At 47.9% G+C, this 20650-nt stretch overlaps 1 protein-coding gene across 1 annotated transcript in view; it reads right to left on the reverse strand.

Moving 5' to 3' along the window:
* Positions 1 to 15611, reverse strand: part of SYT17 (synaptotagmin 17) — a 33523-nt gene extending 17912 nt beyond the window's left edge. Inside the window, exons 1-5 of the mRNA XM_068206865.1 lie at positions 15472 to 15611; positions 12292 to 12309; positions 10841 to 10989; positions 5617 to 5765; positions 4599 to 5218 (exon numbers count right to left, since the gene is read on the reverse strand). Of these exons, the coding sequence (XP_068062966.1) occupies positions 4599 to 5218; positions 5617 to 5765; positions 10841 to 10989; positions 12292 to 12309; positions 15472 to 15486 (951 nt within the window). The 5' untranslated portion in view covers positions 15487 to 15611. The remainder of the gene's footprint in view (positions 1 to 4598; positions 5219 to 5616; positions 5766 to 10840; positions 10990 to 12291; positions 12310 to 15471) is intronic.
* Positions 15612 to 20650: the final 5039 nt, after the last annotated feature.

Genomic DNA, 20650 nt, shown 5'->3' on the forward strand with positions numbered 1-20650 from the left:
AAGAGAGTCACAAAATCCCTTCTAAAGCCAAATTGTCTTTGCCTCAGTTTGAAAGGCCACGAGAAAGCCTCTACTGTGCAAAAAGCTTTGGGAAGAAGATATCCTATGGAGAGGTCCTGCTCCTGGACCCCACCAGCCTCTCCTCTGGATTCGTCCTCCACAAAATACACCCCTCAGCATCCTAGTTCTCTGCAGGAAGGTCAAGGAGTGAACAGCACTGAGGGGAACGGATGAGGTGACCAAGAAGACAGATAAGGATAAAGAGAAACAGACAAGAAGAAAAAATTTTCAATGCTGGAGCTTTACAGACTCAAAAAGGAAAGGGGAAAAAAAACCACTGGAATGGAACTGAGGAAAAACAAACATACAGAGTGAAATAAAAGAAGATAGAACAACACAAGCCAAAATAGGAAAACAAACCATAGATTAAGAGCTTAAAATGTTATCATGATGGACAAGCATCTATCACAGCATCCCATCACAGTTCTAACTCCAGTGACCTGCAGGGTGGGGGTATCCTGCCCTCTGCCAGGCTTTGCCCAGGGCCACCTCCTCCAATGGCCACAGGTAAACTACCAGGGTGATTTATAACCTCCAGCTGGTGAGCAAACATGGCCCCATGCAACCACCTTGTACCATCCTGAACATCAGAACTGACAGGTCATTCTAGTGCACTCATAGTATGAGGTTAAAAAAGCAAGTCCAATACACACTACCTCTACTAAAAATGGCTTAATTTGAGGGAAGAAGGAACTTCATGCTATTTTCCCACCACAACTAGGCTTTTTTTTTTCTTTTGCAGAATGATCTCCAAGCTCTCATTACTGCTGGTCTAAAACATTTATTCCTGCCCACTCAAATCTGCCAAAAGAGAAATGAATCATATGTCAATAAAACTTGGGGTCCTGAACATGTGCTTCAGAATTAGTTTTAGCGGCGAAATATGTGAATCTGAGCCCAGCTACAGTGAGGCCTGCCAACTTCATTCATGGTAATTAAGCAAAGCCACACACATTTCAGGGGATATTTAAGTAGTGCAGAGTGTTCCTATGGGGACTGGACTTAAGAGCCTTTCCATGAGCAGCTACTGCGTTTTAGAAAAGCAATAATTACCCTGCAAGAGAAAGCGCCCAGAACTACCAAGGACAAAGAATTTGGCAATACCTGCACTGACATTTTCCACAAGAAGTCCTTGTGCTTAGCTGCTGGCTCTGATGATGCATCGGGCAGCAGCTCTGCCGTGCCTCCGCTTTGGGCTCGATCCCCCTGAGCGCCGAGCGCGGATCCAAGCTCGGAAGGTGCTTCTGTGCAGGTACAGCCTCCTGCCCGAGGCTGGGCACCCAGCAGTTTGTAGCTCTGGCTCCTCAGGCTGAGAGGACAGCCTGCTGCTCAGCTGTGCTCGGGTCCTCGGGCCACCCGCTGCTGACAGGGAGCAGGACAGTACAGCACAGCACCTCCTTACACCAGGGAAATGCTCTGCTTGCTCACTCACAGCAGCTCCATGAGCTGGCCATGAAGATATTCCTCCAACAATGAGGAGCTGTACATCCCATCCACAGGCTAAGGAGCTGATCTGGGTCCAGCTCCCATACGAGCCAAGAGCTGTTGGCTGTAGAAGCTGGACCGTGCCCCACCTGGGAGAAGCTCACTGTCCCTGCTGACACTGCATGCACCAAAGGATTCATGGCTTTCCCCACCTTTTGCAGCTCACAGGTGCTGGCACAGCCCTGTACTAAGGCAGGTTCCAGCTCTGGCACGAGGGAACTCAGTGTGATGGTGGGACAAGGACTTGGCACCTGACTTTATCAGCACACTCTGTGCCAATGGCTTCCAGGTGGAGACAGCAAGTGCAAAGCAGATGTTCATCTTAGCTCGTGTCATTTGGCCACTTTCTGTGCTCTTTCACAATGCCTGCCGCCCTCCCACTCCCACCAGTATGAAAAGAAAACTTCTCCACAGCTCCTGCCATTTGGATTCATTTTCCTCCATCTCATGATGTTTCTGTCTATAAATTCTATTTTTAAAAAAAAAATCACATATTTTGTGTCTTTCATCTTCACATATCATGCCTATGACTGTCTGTGTTTCTCTCCCTCCTGTTACTGCTTTTCCAAGCACCTGCTTCAGCCTCTTCTACTGTGGCTGTGGGGATGCTTCCAGCTGCTGCTCCGTGTCACAGCCTCAGACTGGCAAATTTTCCTGACTAAAGATCAGAACCGCGCCACAGTGATTTGTGGTGCTCTCCAGGATCCAAGGACACCTTCTGCAAAATAAAATGCAACTGCATGTAGATATTTATTTTTTGTCCCTGTCTATCAGCTTCTCTCAACACAAAGCACACTTCAGCAGGCTCCGGTTCAATCCAACAAGAAACTGATAAAGGCTGTCTGTCCCTCAGCTAATCAAGCAAAAAAGTGAGAAGTATAAAAAAATTGTCAACATGTCAAATCTATCATTCTACAGGCAGAAGGTTCCAACTAGGCCTAAAAAAATCCCTCAGAAATTTCCAGCACAAACACCACTTATCGAAAGACATTAAAATGTATTTTTTTCAAAGCAATAAGCTTTATTGTTTTACTTCTTCCAGGATTTATCTTAACCCTTTGATCAATTAATTTAATCACCACTAGGATGAAACATTCCTTACTCAATGAACTTTAAAAATTTCATCATTGAGAAAATATGGGAAGATGATGCGAAACATCATCCCTGGATGCCCTGCATAAGCACTGCTGATCCCTTTACAGCTGCAGTCTGCCAGCTGAGGTAAAACCAGCAAAAAGGTATGAAAGGACCATTTTACTGATCAAAGTGTGGAGGAATTTTTGCCTAAGTTTTTCCATATGATAGCAAGGGGATAAATGCAAAAGGCTTTTAAGCCTGTGCATTTAAATGGAGTTTTGTCTTTCTCCTTCCCTTTATAAATACCAGAAATGCCAACTTCTGCATAGATAATTTATCTTGAATGCTGGTGAAGCAGACAGCACTGCTGAAAACAGCAGCAGCTTTCAATGAAACTTTGGAGAGGGGGAAAGGAAGAGCTGGCTCGGAGCTTGGCACATGAAGGCAGAGATGATCTTTTCTAATCAAGGTCTGTATTAGCTGTGGAATGAGTCCATGTTACTCATCAAGAGATGCAAAATACAAGAGAAGTATTTATCATGCAAAAGTAGGGAGCAGGGGGAGAAGCAAAACTGCATGGTGGAAACCACAGGAGGATAATGGGATGCAATGACATGCCCTACATAAACTCACGTTCAGGGACCCCCATGGTTTTGACTTGTGCACAACTTCCAAAATTTTCCTTTCTTGCCTGAACATTGTTGAAGCAAATCCCACAACACTCCTGTTTCAGGAAATCCAGCTGGCTCTCCTGCAGTCACCTGGAGCCCTGATCCTCCTCCCCATCATACAGTGCAGCAAGTCTGAGCAAGAGAAGAAAGTGCTCCCAGCTCTCTGCACACACAGAGGGGGCAGAGCAGAGCCACAGCCCAGCTGGCTTCACTTCCAACAACTTCCAAAAATTCCCCTTCCACAAGTGTCTGATGAGAAATTTCCACTCCAAATCAGACTCTTGAACCCACACGTAAAACAGCAATGAGGTCAATGATTTACTGCTCACTTCATCCAGTATCTCTGGCTATGGCACCCTTTTGTGAACACCTAAAAATGAAAGAAAAAGTGAACCACCCAACTGGGTTTAATTCAGCAAAGACTCCTTGGAAAATGCAATTTGTGAGCTGGGAAGGAACTGGGAAAGGCGGCAAGCTTGTTACACCAATCTTGTGTTGTATTCCTGTCCTTAGTAAAACATTTGAGAGCTGTTCACACTATGTTCTTATGGTTTTTCACAGGGTTCTGTGCCTCTAGCTATGTGGGTGATAGCACTAGTGGCAAGTTTGGTAGGTAACCACCATTCCTGGCTGCAAAACTCAGATCCTTCCACAGAACAGCCCTTTCCTGAGAACAGAGCTGAAAGCACACAGGGCCTCTGATCTCCTCTTCCCATCCCACTGAATGGCTGAAATGCCCAAAATGCATGCAACATTCCACTTGCAGCAGATAAATATTTATGGCAAATGTAGTTCTTTCAGGGATCTGATGAAAACAAATCTACCACTCCTTTGCAGATTGTTGCTTGTGCATTATAGCACAGGTCTGGGTAGATTTCATCTTCTACATGTTTTATTGAATCAAATCATTACTGGCACCAGCAGTTCCCCTCATGTCCTCAGAGCACAGGAATGACCTGGGTGGGACAGTGCCACAGCACTCCTGAGAATGGATGCAGGTCACTGCAGTGACAAGAAACACCTTCCCAAAGTGCAGACTTCCAGAGCAGTCTTGAGTTGTTCTTGTTTAAGCTGACATAGGATCTTTGCTCATGACTATCAAAGACAGCTTCTCTACCTCACACTGTTAGTTATAAAACCAGTCACAGGCCCACATAATCCCAACCCAGCAGATGCTGTGTTAACAAGATGACAATTACTAATTAGAAACAGCATTACTTGCCAACAGGCAAAGGAACCACACACACACAAAAACCCCCAAAACAACAAGAAAAACTGTGGCAATAATCTGATAAATTCTGTTACCTGAGAACTAGGCACAAGGGCTTTCCACCAGTGTCCACCTTTCACAAGGTCTACATCGCTCAAGGGCATTGACACTTTGCCAATAACACAATGGCGTGAGAATTTGTCAAAATCCACTACAGTTAAAAGCAGAGTTCTTCTCTGGGCTTCTAAAAAGGGGATTTCAAATGTGTACCTCTCCTCAAACACTGGGTTCTGCGTTTTGCGTTTCACTCCAGTCTGCTTGGAGTTCTTCTGATCAGGAAGGAGGCAGATCTTCACGTAGGGGTTGGAGTGAGCCATGTCTTGCCTTGAACCATCGTAAGAAATTGGAGGAGGCAGATCTTTAGCCTCAATGACTCGCACTATTAGATAATTATGCAACAGATCATACTGTGTGCTAAAATGCAGCATGCCCAGCTGGTACTTGGACAAGATCTCCTCATCTGTCAAGGAGTCCATGTCATCACTATTCGAGTCAAGAGAGTACAGCCTTGGTTCAAATTTTCTAAAATAGTCATCTGGGGTGTAGGTTTTTCGCAGGATAGTTGGCTGAACTATTTCTTTCTTAGCACCTATTATTCCAAACTCAATGGGTTTGATGTCAATTAGTGGAGAACTTGGCCTCCTCGACTCCAGACCTGAATGAGAGAAGCACACCAATGTGATTGTTAGAAAGTCCACTAAAGCAATTACAGGCACAGCTATTCTGTGTCTGTGCAATGCCAGCACAGGCTCCACAGTGAGGCTTTTCCCCCTTGCCCTGCCAACAACTAACAGCACCCTCAGCCACGCTGAAACCCAAGCTGGCCTGCACTTCTCCCTCCCTGTCCACCTGCACGTGCAATTACCATGCTCGTGCTTCAGCAAGAAAAACAGGGCTGGCCCCTTCCACTGCGCTCCTGCAAAACAGGATGAGATTTTAATCCATGTGCCTTCAGCCTGACTCGGTTCCCTGTCCAAAAGATGAAAGAGCAAGCACCACAGTTTGATTTTCTCCCCCACAAGAATTACATTAATGTTGGAAGGACAGCCTTACTTGAAATTCGCCGCGTGAGGCTGTAAGTGGACCGTGATGTATCTGAGGACGACCGCCTTCTGTCAGGGGAAACATCCTGCAGAGTGGGAGGCAGCTCGCTGATTGTATTATCAGAGTCTCCATCTTTGTCCTCATTTTGGCTGCTTATCCTGTTATAATGAGAGACCTCTGCATGATTCAACCCAGTACAAGGAGTATATACAGAATAACAACGTGTGCTGGCATTCTGGGGTGCTCGTCCCTCGATGCTGTGGGCTATCTCCTTATCAGTCTGGCAAGCAAAAGGCTGAGCACATGACTTCAGACTTATGCAAAAAACAGATTCTTCACCTTTCTGCCTGTCTTTCAAACAGTTTTATCAGTACTTTTAACAGTTTTTTAGTACTAGAGCATGACACAGGCCACTAAGGCACATCTAACTCAGATGTTGATCAGAAATATTGTACTTCTCTCTAAGGAAAAAAAATCAAACCAAAACCCCAAAAACCTCAAACAGCAGCTTCCTGCTGTAATTCACAGCTACACTTTGGAAGCACAGACTTCACTGGGAAGGAACCAGCACAGAAAATCACCATGCTCAGGTATCCCAAATCTACCACACACCTCCTGGTAAAACACTGCAGGTTTGCCAGTAAAGTTTCAAAACTTGATCTTACAGACACAATTAATTATTTGCTATTCATTGGCGTGCCTTTTTTTAATATTTGGCTGCTTTTTATCCACTTCTATAAACCAGATGTGGTTCTCAGCAGACAATAATTGTGCTGCCCAGAGATCTGGGTGGGAGCAGGGAATTTGGCAGGATCTAAATGACAAGGCAAGTTTTGTAGCATCTTGGAGAAGACTCCACAGAAGGCTGGCATCATGGAGAAGTCCACATATATACGTTTAAACAAACTGAAAGGGGAGTACATGTACACACAAGTTGTTTTTATATAAAACAACATTCTGGTTAAAAACTCCAACATGTCCCAGCTTCAGTGGCTCCTGAAAGAAGTGAGGATCTCCCAACTTTGACTGAAAGCAGGGCAGGAGCAGACAGTAACAACTGCAAGAGGAAAAGTCTACAGCTGTGTGCTCAGAGGGGAGTGCTGCTGATGGAAATGGAATCACACAATGGGTCCATGACGTGTGGTGCATCCTGCAAAACAGCCAGGCCACCAGACAGAAAATAGCAGCAGATCACAAGGAAAGCATCAGCACAAAACGAGCAAAGCAAAGGGGAATTCTGTGTGAATTTTGCTTCCAAGCCACCCTTTCTATGTGCACAACTCAGCTGAGTATAAATGAAATATATTGAATCATTTTCATTAATAACCAATGACTGGAGCAGAGCAATTGATATATTCTGCAAAAAGCAGTAAACTTGCATAAAAGCCCAACAAGCATTAGGAAACAAGCCAACCCCCAAAACCAACTGGAAATTCTTATCCAAGCCACAAAGTTCACAGCAGGATCCATGCATATTTCACCAAGTCAGACTCACACAACTCATCCACACTAAAAAACAAATTCTGTTAATAATCAAAACCCAAGCCTCTGCTAAAAGGGGCGTACAATATTTGCACAGCTCTGCAGCCCATTAAAGGCAGTCCAAACCATACAGTTTGATATATGATCAGTACTTGGAACACAAATAGCTTTTTCATGCCTAAATGCAGGTCCACACAATCACAGGTGGCATTTGGATATGCCTGTGTTTGAGAAGCAAATGCACAGAACAAGGCAGGGTGAAAAGGGAATCAGGAAGAGAGGCATTAAGGATGTTCTACAATGGGTAAACGTAATAGTGAGTTAATAACATACAGATGACCTTTAGTAAGGAAATTGCTACTGAGCCACAATAATTTTTCCTCAAATAAACTTTGGCTCTGGTTAAAGCAGCTCTGTTTCTGTTTAATCTGAACCTTTGCAAAGAGGAGTCATGTCCTGATTTCAATTCAGTCTCCCAGTGTGCACTGTTTATCTTTGGGGTTTGTAGAATATTCCATAACAAGCAGCTCAAACATCCACCCTCATTCCCAGGCCATTTCTGCAAGGACCAGGATGGAAGTGCTCCTCATGAAATAACAAGAAGTTACCATGCACTCAAGTCATTGCAACTGGACTCACTGCAGGAAGGGGTTTTTTTTTGTTTGTTTGTTTTTCCCTAAGCTGCCACTGCCAAAAAATCAGAAAGTCAGAAAAATCCATTTCTCCCAAGAGGAAGGGCTTAAACTTGCAGCTTTATCGTCCACTCCTGAATTTCCAGGACAATGAAGTGTCTCAGAGCTGCCAAAGGGAAAACCTAGGGCCAAAATATAAAGGATGGGTCATTAACCATGGGCATTTATATGTTTGCTCATTCACCAATAAGGACCATAAAAACAGTTTTCCCCTGGGGAGTGGGTAGGAAGGTGAGGAAGGCACAAATTGCATTCTACATCACACCAGTGTCTTAGGCCCATGAAGAATAGGCAAGATGGAAAGACCTCAGCTGAAAAACACAAATCTATTTTTAAAATACTTTCAGGCTGCAAGCAAGGAATACAATAAATTGATTTGTTCCCAAATTCAATGTACGCATCTAAACGTAAAATAAGGTGATATCAAACCTGTTTTTCATTGTAGGGTTTCCACTAAATACAAAACCCCATTCTCCAAAAATAAGAGAGAGAAAAAAAAAAGGGGGGGTTCAACTGGTATACACAGATCTCTGAGGACTTAAAAACATTAAAAACCTTATTCTAAGAACAAGTCCAAATTCTTACTCAGAGTAACTAACTCCTCTAACTCCAGAGATCATTCCCTACATCCAAAAATGCATATACAGATATAAAAATATAAGATCAACACAGTGAAAACAGAATTCTTCTTTGATTTCTGAATTCTGAGTCAACATGGGATCATTTCTACCTTAAACATGCACACAAAAAGCTTGGGTCTCCTATTTGTCAGCAAACAAAACATACCAAATCTCACTCCTGCCTTTTACTTTTCCTCTTCATCTTCCAGACCCTTGTTCCTCTCCAGGCTCATTTTCTCCCCCTCTCCTCTCAGTCACATCTCCTTAGGGAGAAGCAGAGGACCTATCTCCTCTTTGTCCTATCTCCCCTCATCTTAAGTCAGTCCTCCTCACTTAATTTTTGTGCTCCCTCACCATTTTCCAGCAAAATCCCCCTGGAAGCACAAAGCATTATCACATTGCCTGGCACCACTCTGGGTCCACAAGAGGAGCCCACGGCATTTTCAAGCAAGCAAAGCCTTATCTGCAGCTTATACATCAATTGTGAGTCAAAAGGCATCCTTGGAGATCACAGGTGTGAACTGTGTCACAGGAGATGTCACAGTGACCCTGAGGCACAGCAGCATCCAGGTCTCCAGGCAAAGCAAAGCCACTTGTGTCCTGTGTCCTCCTCTTTGGTGCCTGCTGCCCCTCTCAGGCTTCACCTCTGGGAACTCACCTTCTGTCAGCACAGAGCAGAACAGGGAGACCCTAACTGCACCAAACCACCTGGAGCTGGAGGGAAAGATGGACAAATGGCCTGGGCTGGGGTCACAGGGACCCTTCCCAGGGCTGTGAGCATCTGTGTGTGAAGCATAAAGTGCAACAGGGTTGAAGAACTGGGTTGTTTTTCATCGAAGAGCGTCGTCCTCTGCTTATGGCCATTCCATGAAGTTATCGTAGGGGCGTTAGATGGAGCAGGACCAGGGAGAAACAATACAGGCTGGAGAGAGCATTCTGTGAGTTCAAAGCTCTCCACGTTCTCTGCCCGTGGCAAAGTCCAACTGATCTGCAAAGCCACCATACATCTGAGATTTGAGATAAGAACAGGGCTTCAGCACTCACATCAGCCCTTTATCCAGACAGAAGAATCCAGGAGTCAAAAACTACACCCTGGTACAATCACTCCGCACCCCAAAACACACAGGACGTCCCTTCTGCTGCTCAGCACACCAGATAAGCTCTGAATCACCCTCTCACCACAAGCCCAGCTACTTGTTCCCAAGATGTAATTGCTCCTGCACCAATCTTTCCACGTCCAATACTGCAACCTCATCACTGTGCTCTCCTGTGCGTGATGCTTTCCTATTTAGCATTGATTTTGTTTCCATTCCCCATTAATTGCAGGTGAATCAGTTTCTGAGCATATATCAGACTGTTAAATATGCTGCTCCACATCTAAAAACCACTCTAACACATCCTGAACAGCTCTATTTTTATTGCTTCAGTATTAATTACCCTCCTGTTCTACCTGAATTCGAAAGAGTACATGGACAAGACTGCAATTTAAACGTGAAAAAATTTATTTCATGCAGCACCAAGACATGACCCTTCCAGAGCTGACAGAGAATAACAGCACACACTCACACGAGTAGATAAAATTACCTGAGTGCCTCAGTGCCCAGGTACCAAAGTCTGAGCATCACACAATGCACCGAGCAGGCCTCTCCTGTGCCACAAGTTCTGGACACACTGAAGCCGTGTCCATCAAATGGTCTGCTCCACAAAGCCCAGCTCAGCTGACAAGGCAGCCACTAAACCACCAGAGAGCTCTGCTCCCTTCTTGGTTTCACTACTGCCTCCACAGGGTCACCTCTCTGCTGCAGATTCCTGACTGAGAGGGAGTAAAAGAGGGAAGACTTCACTGACTTCCTTTGTAGTGGATTTGCAAACATACTAATCAAAGCTCCAGATAAGACCAGGTGCTGTGTTTCTTTAATGATTTGAGAAGAAATTCTGAAGAGTACTACGGTGATGCAGGAGATCAAGTCCTGCTAAATGAAACTTTAAATGAATTTCCCCTTCAGAGCCTGTAGCAGCTATGCCTTTCATCTGCCTAAATGATAATCACCTTCATGCTAGGATAAGAAAGTATTTCTAAACAACCTCATCAGCATTTGAAGTTGAAGTGCTCCAAAGGGTTGGTCCATTTGAAGAGGAAATAGGACGGAAGAGGAAAGGCATCTTTAGAGAAGGGGGCACAGCTAAACCAGTTATCCTTGTTATGCCAGCTTACAAAACAACTTCTGTCTTACCCATCAGAAACAGTTTTTACAAAGACTAACCTTGCTATTTGAGTTAACAGAGCCGCCCTTTTTCACCATGCCAGGAGTAGCCTGCATTCCCACCCTCTAAGTGGCATCCTCTGAATGTCCCATTGCAATTCATATCAATACTCTCATCACAGCTGAGCAGTCCTACTCCTTGGTTAAAGCTAGGAAACCATGCATCTGAACTTACAGCCAGGCTGGAGTTTGGGCAGGAAAAGGTCCCAGGATTTCAACTTCATCTTCATTTGCTTGACAACAGCTACAGTCAAAACACTTCTGACAACAATTCCTGCAAGTCCACCGGCACAGCAAGAGATCCGAGATCCGAGCGAGCAGACCCTGGAGCCATTGCAAACCAAAGTACAAGATTACAACCCATCAATAGCTACTGAGAAAAAACACTCAGCTGTGTTTGTGTTTCTGCAACAGAACATTAAGAACTATATTTATTTCATCTATACCAACAGACAAGTGCTATGCAGTTACCAGCCCAACCCCACTGATGCCGTAACAAGGCAGGAAAATAAGCATTCTCTGCAGGTATTTTCCTCTCTAGTAGCAATGTATTATTATGTAGGTTGGCAAGAGGGTGATTTACAAAGCACTATGGCACAGCAATATGCTGGAGTGGAAACATGCATATTTTTCAACACACATCAACAATCTAATAGATCAGCAAATAGACAACAGAAGGAATTAAAAACAGAAGGTGAGTGAAAGCATCAGTTTAATCCAGCAAGGATCTATTTAATTAACACAGTAATGTGAACACACTTCATCCCTGTAGATGTACCAGTAATATTCGTACAATCCGTACACGTGGAGCAACAAACTCACCACTAAAATGGATTAGCCAGAGCACACTATCCTCATGCTTCTGCTCTGCTACCATGATTAATTTAATGAAGAACCTTCAATGATATTTTTTTAGAAGACTAATTGACCCAGAAAAGTCTCTCATTTCTTAGGTTTCTGTGGTAGCACTGGCAGCACCACTTGTACCAGTGCTGTGTCAGCTCCCCATCGGAGCGGCAGCACCCTGTGGCCCCATTTCCATGCCATCCCCACAGCCTTCCCCCCACATTAAAGCTCTGCTTTGAGAGGAGCAGACAGCCAAAACTCAGCTCATTTCCCACCCACACCAGCCCCAACTTCTGCTGTTCATGAGAGGGCTCATTAAGCAGCACAAGGGCATTGCGCTGTGGGCACGGTGGGAGACCGGCAGCTGCAAGGGCACAGCACCTGCACCCAGGGTCAAACTGCTTTAACAGCTGTATGTGACCTTGAAATGCTCCTGAGAAACTGAAGAAATACAGTGCATGAGAGATTCTCCATAGTTATCTCCCCAAAATACTCGAGACATTTGCAGCATTCATGAGTGTGGACCATGCGGAGGGGTTTCCTCAGAGGAACCTGATCTGCAGAGAAGATTTCATAGGAACATGGCTTTTTGCTACAGTAAAACACACTTTTTTTTCCCCATAAACAAAATCTGGGCACTGCAAACCAAAAAATTACCAGCCCAAAATGCAGTGCATTACTTATATCTAGGACATCAGTAAAGAGTCAGAAAACACGAGACAATCCCCTCAGGATGGAGCAAGCAGACAGAGCGGGGAGTGAATCATCAGATTAACTCACCTCATTTATTGGTTCCAACTGTCCTTTTAGACATCCAGGATGAAGCAAAGGGGAACAAAATGAAAAAGACAAAAACAAGTTAGCAATGCTCAAACAACTTTAAATTTTCTGCCATGACACGCCCCAGTCTGGGATGAGTTTGAATTTCTGGCAAGACAGTATCTTGTAGATGTTAGAGGAAGGAGAGGTCTGACTGGGCATTAGCTTCTGCCATTTCCAATCCTTCCCTACAAAGCTCCTTCTGCTCCTCCTTTCCCACAAGCAAAACTCCCAAACCCATTCTGAAGCATGAAAATCCTGCTCATTGCTTCTTGCTAATGGGTATCACATGCAACCACTTATTTTGTTTTCTTTAGTAACTTGCCTCTAATTGCAGCAACTACTCGCTGCTGACAGCAACCATATCCAAATTTTTTCAGTGGAAAAAAAGGCTTTTCTCCACATTCAGCCCATATCAATGGAGTTCCAATGCCAACTCATTAAAAAACCACTTCTAGGTAAGGGTACAAACTGAATACTCTCCACTGCATACACATCTCTGGGCACCTTCAGCCTCATCCTCAGATGTGACTTGAAGAACACAAAAGATAGAAGTTAAAGGCTTGATTCCCACACTCCCTTTCAAAAATCTGCACTGCAGCCACCTCCCCTAAGCCACAGAGAAAATCTACAGCAAAGGAAGAAGGCATCACAAACCAGTTTTTATTCACAAAGCCACCCTTGAAACATTATATATATATATAATGGACTCATTTCCTTTGGAGACTCACTAGCATTTTGGATACCTGCTGAAATGTCTTAGCTATTGCATTCCCTTGACCATGTCTAAAAGTTTCCTATTTGTCCTGGCTTTGTACATCAGGAATTCTTAAAAAAAAAACCAACCTAAACCAATACAAAAACCACAGAACAAAGCAATACAAAAACCCCCACAAAAAACTCAATCCTACTCTTCCAAATGTAGAAATTGGTTCCTAGCTTTACGTTCATGACATGACACTAGCAGCCTTTTCTGAAGGAACTGGGATGCAGAAGTTGCCTTTTGTTCCAAGAACTCTGCCATGGACCACGTTTTGGTGCAAGCCTTCCTTTTAAACTTCTTGGAAGCCAGTGCTTGTCAAAAAAGCCACCACTTGTTAGGAGCAGTTAAAAGACTAGAAGAGCTGTGGTGCAATGAGACAAGACAGTGATTACAGATACCCATGGGCCAACTGTTTAAGAAGATGCTAAATGGTTAAAAGGGCTTTATCATTCCTTATTAATGCAAAGTTGCAGCCAAAGCCCAGTGGTTTAGCAGAACTGCAAGGAGGATATTTAAATTGCTCTAAAACAAAGCGGCTGGATCGGTGCCACGCGATCGAACGCCGAGCACATGTCACGCAAAGAGAGGGCTTTTCCAAAGGCCCACAGGGACACGGCGGGCTCACAGCCAACAGCCCTCCTGGCCACCATCGGTCACAGCACCCTGTGTGCCACCAGCCCCGAGGGCACACAGCCATCCCGGGACAGAGCCAGCCTGAGGCCACCCCAAACGGGAGGGCAGGGATAAGAACTGAGTATGGTAGTGCTGAAGAGGTAAACAAGTCACCAGCACCATGCAGGGCTGAACTGCAGGGGCCCATGAAAGGAAAGCAAACACGACCACCTGCTCACCCACCTCGCCGGCACCGGGCACGAGGGGCAGGGCTGCGGAGGGACAGGGGCTGGGGAAGGCTGCAGCAGCGGGGGCTGGCGCGGGGGATCCCCGGGAGCACAGCAGCTGCGATGTGCTCAGCAACCCCTGGAGAGCGGCTCAGTCTCCAGGGCCAGGGAGGCACCATCATGCTCTGCCACGTCATCCCAATTGGCCGAGCACAGAACAAGCCAGATGGGAGTCTCCAGCCACGAGTGAGCCCCCATCAAGGGCGAGGCTGGGGGCAGGACTCCATCTCCACAACCTGCTGCAGGGCCCCTGCCTGGGGTTACCTGCTCCAGGTTAGCAGAGCCGCCGATCCCAGCCAGGTCCTCAGAGCAGTGACAACAAACCATCGTGGCAGTACCCCCAGGGATGCTGCAGCAGGGTGGGGTCCTCGCTGGTCACAGAGCGCGTTTTGCCCCCGCAGTTACACCCCGGGAAAGGCTCACAACCTCCATCGGCAGTGGACACCGCACGGTGCCCTCAGCCGCACATCTCCCACCACCCCACCGTGACTGAGACGCCGGTGTGGGGATAACGGGGCGTTGCTGATGCCCTGCTCCGCACTCGGGTACCCCCCCTTGTACCCACGGGCCCCGACGGCCGTGCTGCTGGAGGCCTGCCCGGCCCACTCAAGACCCCGCCGAGCCGGGGGGCGCCGGGAGCCCCGAGCCTCGCAGGACATCTCGGGCGGGGTCCACCCGCGGCTGTTCCAGCCCGACTCCCGGGACAGCTCCCTCAGCATCCCTGCTCCCATCCGCCGGGCTCAACCCCGAGCGGGAGGGGACCGCGGGGGGCACGGCCCCGCGGGACAGGGGGCACGGGTGGCGTCGGTAGCGGGGTCTGTACCAGCGCCCGCCCGGCTGGAGATGTCCCCCCCGCTCGGGTTCATCGCGAACTGTGCGGCTGCGCTCGGGGCAAAGGCTGGGAAGCGGGCGGCTCGGGGGTCGCTCAGGGTCTGAGCCAGCCCGACAAGAATTCAGCCCCACAATGCTGGGAGAGCCCATCCATCACGGCGCAGCCCGGGGCTCCCCGCAGCCTAGGGCGCCGGTGCCCCCCACCCCGCAGGTGCCCCCCACCCGCCGGACCGTGCCCCGGCTGGGGCGGCCCATCGCACCTCGGTCTGCCCGCGGGGTTCGGCATCCTCCTTTCTCCAAGAAGTCCTTGTGCGGGATCGGGACGGGCTTCCTCGTCCCCGGGGCCACCCCGCTCCCCCAACAAAGAGAGGCCGGAGGGCTGCTCGCCAACCCCGCGGGGATCCTCTCCTGCCCCGGTGTCTCGCTAGCAATAGCTGCCGGCCCCGCTCGGCCCCGCGCCGGGGGCTGCTGTCGCCTCCGGGAACTCCTCCCCAGAACTTAACCCGAAGTTGCGCACCTGCACCGGGCAGGGACCACGGGGGGGCCCCGCCGCGGCACCGCGCCCGTCCCGCAGCCGCCCCAGAGATCCCCCCCATCCCCCGGGGATCACCCCCGGCCCGCCGCGCCGCCGCCCCGCTCCGCACGCACCTGGATGTACGCCATGGCTCCGCGGGGCTCCGCGGGCGCGCACGGCACCTCCCGCCGCGCGGCCCCACCCGCGCCGCAGCGCGGCACCGCCCCGGGCGGGGGGACGGGGCCGGCCCCGCGGGCAGCGGCGGCTCCGCGGCCGCGCAGGCACCGGCAGCGCGGGGGCCCCGCCGCCCCCGCGGGCGATGGGGCGGGCGGCGGGCGCGGGGCCGGCGCTCCGAGCGGGCGGGCGGCTCCCGCCCGGCCCGGCCCGGCCCTGCCCGCGGAGCCTCCGCGGGCCCGCAACAGGTCCGCCGCAGCGCGGGCGAACACTGACCTCCAGAGGGCCCCGCGCGGAAATTCAGGGATGCGAACCCCTCCTGGCCCCCGGGACACGGCGCGGGAGGTGCCGGAGGAGGCGAGGGACGGCTGGGCAGGTGCGAGCGGTGGCCGTGGCTGATAAAGCGATTTCACAGCAGCGCTTTCCCGCGAAGAGTTCGCTGGATGAGAGGACACACCTGAGTTTCAAGACAGATGCGGTTGTTTTGTAAGCTTGAATGAACAAAGTCAAAACATACAAACTCACACCTTCCCCAGCTGAGACGAGGAGCTGGAGCGAGGAGTGAGCTTGTAACCCACAGACCACGGAGAGCATCCTGTCCCTGCGCTGATGTGTTGGGTCCAGCCAGAGGCAGGATGGGAGGGAACGTGCTCCAGCAATGGGCAAATCCCACCACGGGGGTGGTTGGACCTGGAGAACTCACATGGCAAAACACTCCTGAGGTCAAACTCTTGAAAGGGAAAGCACAAGAAAAGTGGAGCTTTCTGGCCGTTCTCTTGATCACCACCTTGGTGCCACACAAACTGGAGGCTTCCCAGCATCCTGGTATAAACAAAGGCTTCTGCCCTCGGTTTTGGAGGAAGCTCTCAGGCTACACTTCTGGCACCTTCCTGATACACTGATTCATGCTAAACCCTGGATAGAGGCAGAGAGGCAGCAGCTTTCAGCTCAGCCCAGCTGGACGGTCAGAGCGCCTCCCTGACTCGCAACAGCTCTGACTCACCACATTTCAGTTTACTCTGGTGAGTGGTAAAAACATCTCCTGCTCTGGAGAAGGGGACACTACAGCTTCAGATATTGGCTAGCCTAAGAACTGGTGACTGCTGCTCCCTGTGGTTGGGAGGGAGCATCTGGCCCAGGATGTCTTTGGAAAGCTCTTGCATTACTGATCTCGTTTAATGGCCCTTTTAAGTTCCCATTGAATTAAATGAAAAACTGCCATTGACTTCCGTGGGAAGGGCCATACTCTGAATTTAAAAAAAAAATGAACTCTCTGTTTTCCCCAGGGAGAGCAACTACTGCTTTAGAAGAATAATTATCACAGTGGAGATAAGCAAGAAAAAGCCTGTAGTGCTTACTTGTTTCAGGCAGTTTTGAGCATATGATTAAGTGGTGGTACAAGTTTTTTGTCCATTTTTGCTCTGCAATTCTTTTTAATTCCACTTCTTTCCAAGTGCCAGTGTTTAAAATGTCAACCTCTACTTTGATTATCGTTGCTCTTTTCACCACCGCCTTGATGCAGCTTGCAATAACCAAACTCACAGATTTTCTTTTTTTTTTTTTTTTTTTTTTATGTTGCAACATAATGAGGAGAGAGGCTTAAGCTTTCAGACAGATTTTTTTTTTTGACTCCTTAAAGGCAAAATGCTGTGAGTCACAAAACTGTGGCAGGCACTACACAAACATTATGTGCATGTTTGTACTTACTCCTTTAAAAACTTACAGAAGAGAAAGATCAAATGCTGCATCACTTCACAGTGACTTTTTTGGCTGACACATATAAAAATTATGAGCCAAAAAAGAAGAGCAAAAGACCTTTATATGTGGAGTTGCCAATACTATTGATTGTTACATTAAAGGAATGCCTTCTTTTCCCCTTCACATGCTTTGATAGCAGCTCGTAGCACAAAGTCATGAGATACATGTGCTCCCCTTGCACACTCATACATATACATGCATTTAAGAGCTTTTTACATCATGGCATGAAGGCTTTTAGATGATTTTCTCCCAGCACACACATTCACTAAGCAAGCACAGCTCTAACCCACAGAATATGACAAGGATTCAAAACAGTAGACAGGTGGTTATTGTAAAATCTAATTTCAAATCTGCATATGGCTGATGCTCTGATTAAGCTCTGCTTCTACAGCACTCAGAATAAACAGATCCATTTGACATGATGACAACATAACCTTTGGATGTCCTTTGCTGTGCACGCTCTGTGTGTGATAAGACACATTCCATACTTCCCACATGTAATGGCTGTGATGCAGATGGCGAGGCTTGCAAATGCAGAATTTTTTAAGCAGAAAACTAGGAAATGAATACTGCTTTTGCAGAACATGATTTAATGGCAGATTTCTATTCTTACTAATACACACTGGGAATAACATCAGCTACATCCAAAGCACGCACTCGAATCATTACAACCAGCCCAGCAAGCAGCAAAATCTACCTCCAGCACAGCAAAGCAGTTCAGCAGCTTCTCAGACAAACCAAACCAGGGATGTTGGTATTCAAAATGCCATGCCATGCCCAAACCTACCCAAAGACTTTCAGCCTCTTTGTGCCTTAAAGTTAGGAGAAAAGAGCATCACTCTGAAAAGGTAAAGAAAGCAAAGGAAGGCAATCTGATAGGTATTTCAGAGCATTTTCATTTGAATCCTACTAAACCAGTTGACAGCGCTTTCTGCTGCAAGGGGGAAGCAAGAAGAACAGAAGCTATGCAAGGTAAGATGAGGTGTCTTCCTCTGCTGTTCTTTTGCCAAATCCTTATTACCATCACTTGAGCCTGATGGAATAGCCAGCTACCACTCTGCCAAAAAATAAGCTTCTTATCTCCAGATGTTTTTATAAATGGCAAGCCACTGTAGCTGGTGCTTCCCCACTGTTAGTGGCAGCTGATAAAGGTCCAGCTTCTCTTGTTGTTACAGAATTGACTTCATTTCCTCACAGCAGCATCCCTCCAATAAAGCTATCTGCAATTAACTCTTCAGAACCATCTCTAGCAATGTTTGTCTCTTTACAGGCTTCATGGAAATGCAGTTTCTTTCCCTGTGTGATTTTGAGGCTTTTTTCTGCCTTGGGTTTGTACTCTGAAGAAGCAAGTCCAGGAGGTTTTCTTCAAGAAGTTCTGGGCAGCCAGGAGCAGGACTGTTTCCTGCAACCCAGGAGAGCCCTCCACCCCGAGTCTGTCAGCAGCAAGGATTAGCTTTGGCTTTGCCATAGGGACCTGTATTTATTCTAGCTCTGTGACTGACTCCGTGGCAGGGGCAGTGGCAGGGAATGCCTGAAGTGAGCTGAGCTGAGCTCTGTGTCTCCTGCTGATGGCAAAGCTGCAAGCTCAACCCTGCCAGCTGCCACCCAGGCTCACGTGCTGATCCCTTCAATCCTTTCTCCCAAATTCTCACTGGGCATCATGCCCAGACAGCTCAGTTTGTAGTGGAAGGTTACCCTCTTCTCCTACATCATTCCTGGTGTACCTCAGGGATCAGCAAGAAGCCTGGGCTCCAGCGCCTCAGTCTCAGGCTCTGGTCCCTTGAGGCACGAGAGTCACAGCAACTGATCTTGTGCCAGTGATGATGCAGTTTCCAGCAGGAACTGGGCTGACATCAGTGTGACAGACACAGATTCCAGCTAGTGACAAAAGGGGAAGGTGCTACAACCCATTTCCTTGACTCACCCAGCCTTTGGTCTCAGCTGCCTCTAAATCAGCCCATCAACACCACGGACACCCGTGCATCTGCTGATGTGGAGTCAAGACAACGTTTCCAGGCTTCTGCATTGCCAGTGGCCAACTGTTCTTGAGATTTCATTGCATTTCCCTCCTTCTTCTCTGCAATTTTCCTAAGCTCTTATCCCTTTATGGATTGGCATTACCTACCCCGGGCTCCCCCTCTTGTCACATCTCCCAGACCCAAGTCACGCCCGTAGCCAGGAGGAACTGGCTGGTGCTGTGCCCTGGAAAACTCTCCTGTGCTTCACTGCACACACAGCCTCTGCTGATGCTGCATCTTGTAGCACATCTGGGTTATTAAATGGCCACCTGGCAGCTCCCTAATTGGTAATATCAGTAAAAGCACATTTTTTGCTTAAGTCTCCAGATAAAGCTGTTAAATTTGATCTAAAATCCTCACATCCTCATTGCCTCATATAATTTGTAATGACCTTGCCTATGCCACAAAAAAATTGCAGCTACTTTTTTTGCACTCACACACTTTCTAGTTTCTCTAACATACACTCTGGCAGGGAACTGAATGACACAGCATAATCTGCTGAAGCTTTTTCTATAGTAAACAGAGATAAAAACCGCAGCCAAAGGGCACGCGGGCTCCGAGGAAGCAAGCGCCGTGTGTTATTGTAGCAAGCACTCCAGCCCAAGTTGCTGCTCAAGGGAAAGCTGTCCCTGGAGGGAGCTGTCACCGCCCGTCAGGTCATGCTCCATTCCAGCACGCTGACCAGCGCTGGTCTGGCGCAGCAGAGCCCTCGGTGGCTTCACACAGTGTCACTTGTGTGAGCCGGCGTCAGCAGCAGAACGTGTTGAAGGGGCACGGCGACTGCTAGGTCAGATGTATAAATAAGAATGTGAGGTCGTGTTCTTTCCACGACCTCGTTTTGCAGGGGAGATGGGAGCTGTGTGACCCGTCCCCCGGCTCGGCACAGCCTCAGCCGGGGCCAGAGGCCGGAGGAGGCACAGCGCCACCGAGACTGCCGCTTCGGAGCTCACTCCCCGCCCCGGGGCCAAGAAAGCTTGGATACGGCAGGCTTTGGGTCAGGCTAAAAAGCCGAGAGTATTTTCAGACTTCCGAGGAGAGAACATTGTATTTCTAGGGAAGTTTAGTTCTTCAGTTGCTTTTGTAATTCATTTTGTTTATGACTGGTTTATTTAAGCTGTGGGGCTGAGGAGTTAGCTGCTAGATTGCTTTTCCAGGCTCACATTTCTGTTTGCAGACATAGGAAAGAACTATTTTTGTAATATAAATCATTACAGAGGGAATATCTCCCAGTCCCCACTGAAGCAAATTCCTAAGGAAGACAGCTCTATTTTAGAAGTAAATTTCTACTTCATACTTTTTTCACTTTGATGGCTGAGAAACAAGGACCATCAGTCTGAAGCCAAGCAGGGTCCCCGTTTCTCAG

The sequence above is a fragment of the Anomalospiza imberbis genome, chromosome 16, assembly GCF_031753505.1.
Source record: "Anomalospiza imberbis isolate Cuckoo-Finch-1a 21T00152 chromosome 16, ASM3175350v1, whole genome shotgun sequence".
NCBI classification, from domain to species: Eukaryota; Metazoa; Chordata; class Aves; order Passeriformes; family Viduidae; genus Anomalospiza; species Anomalospiza imberbis.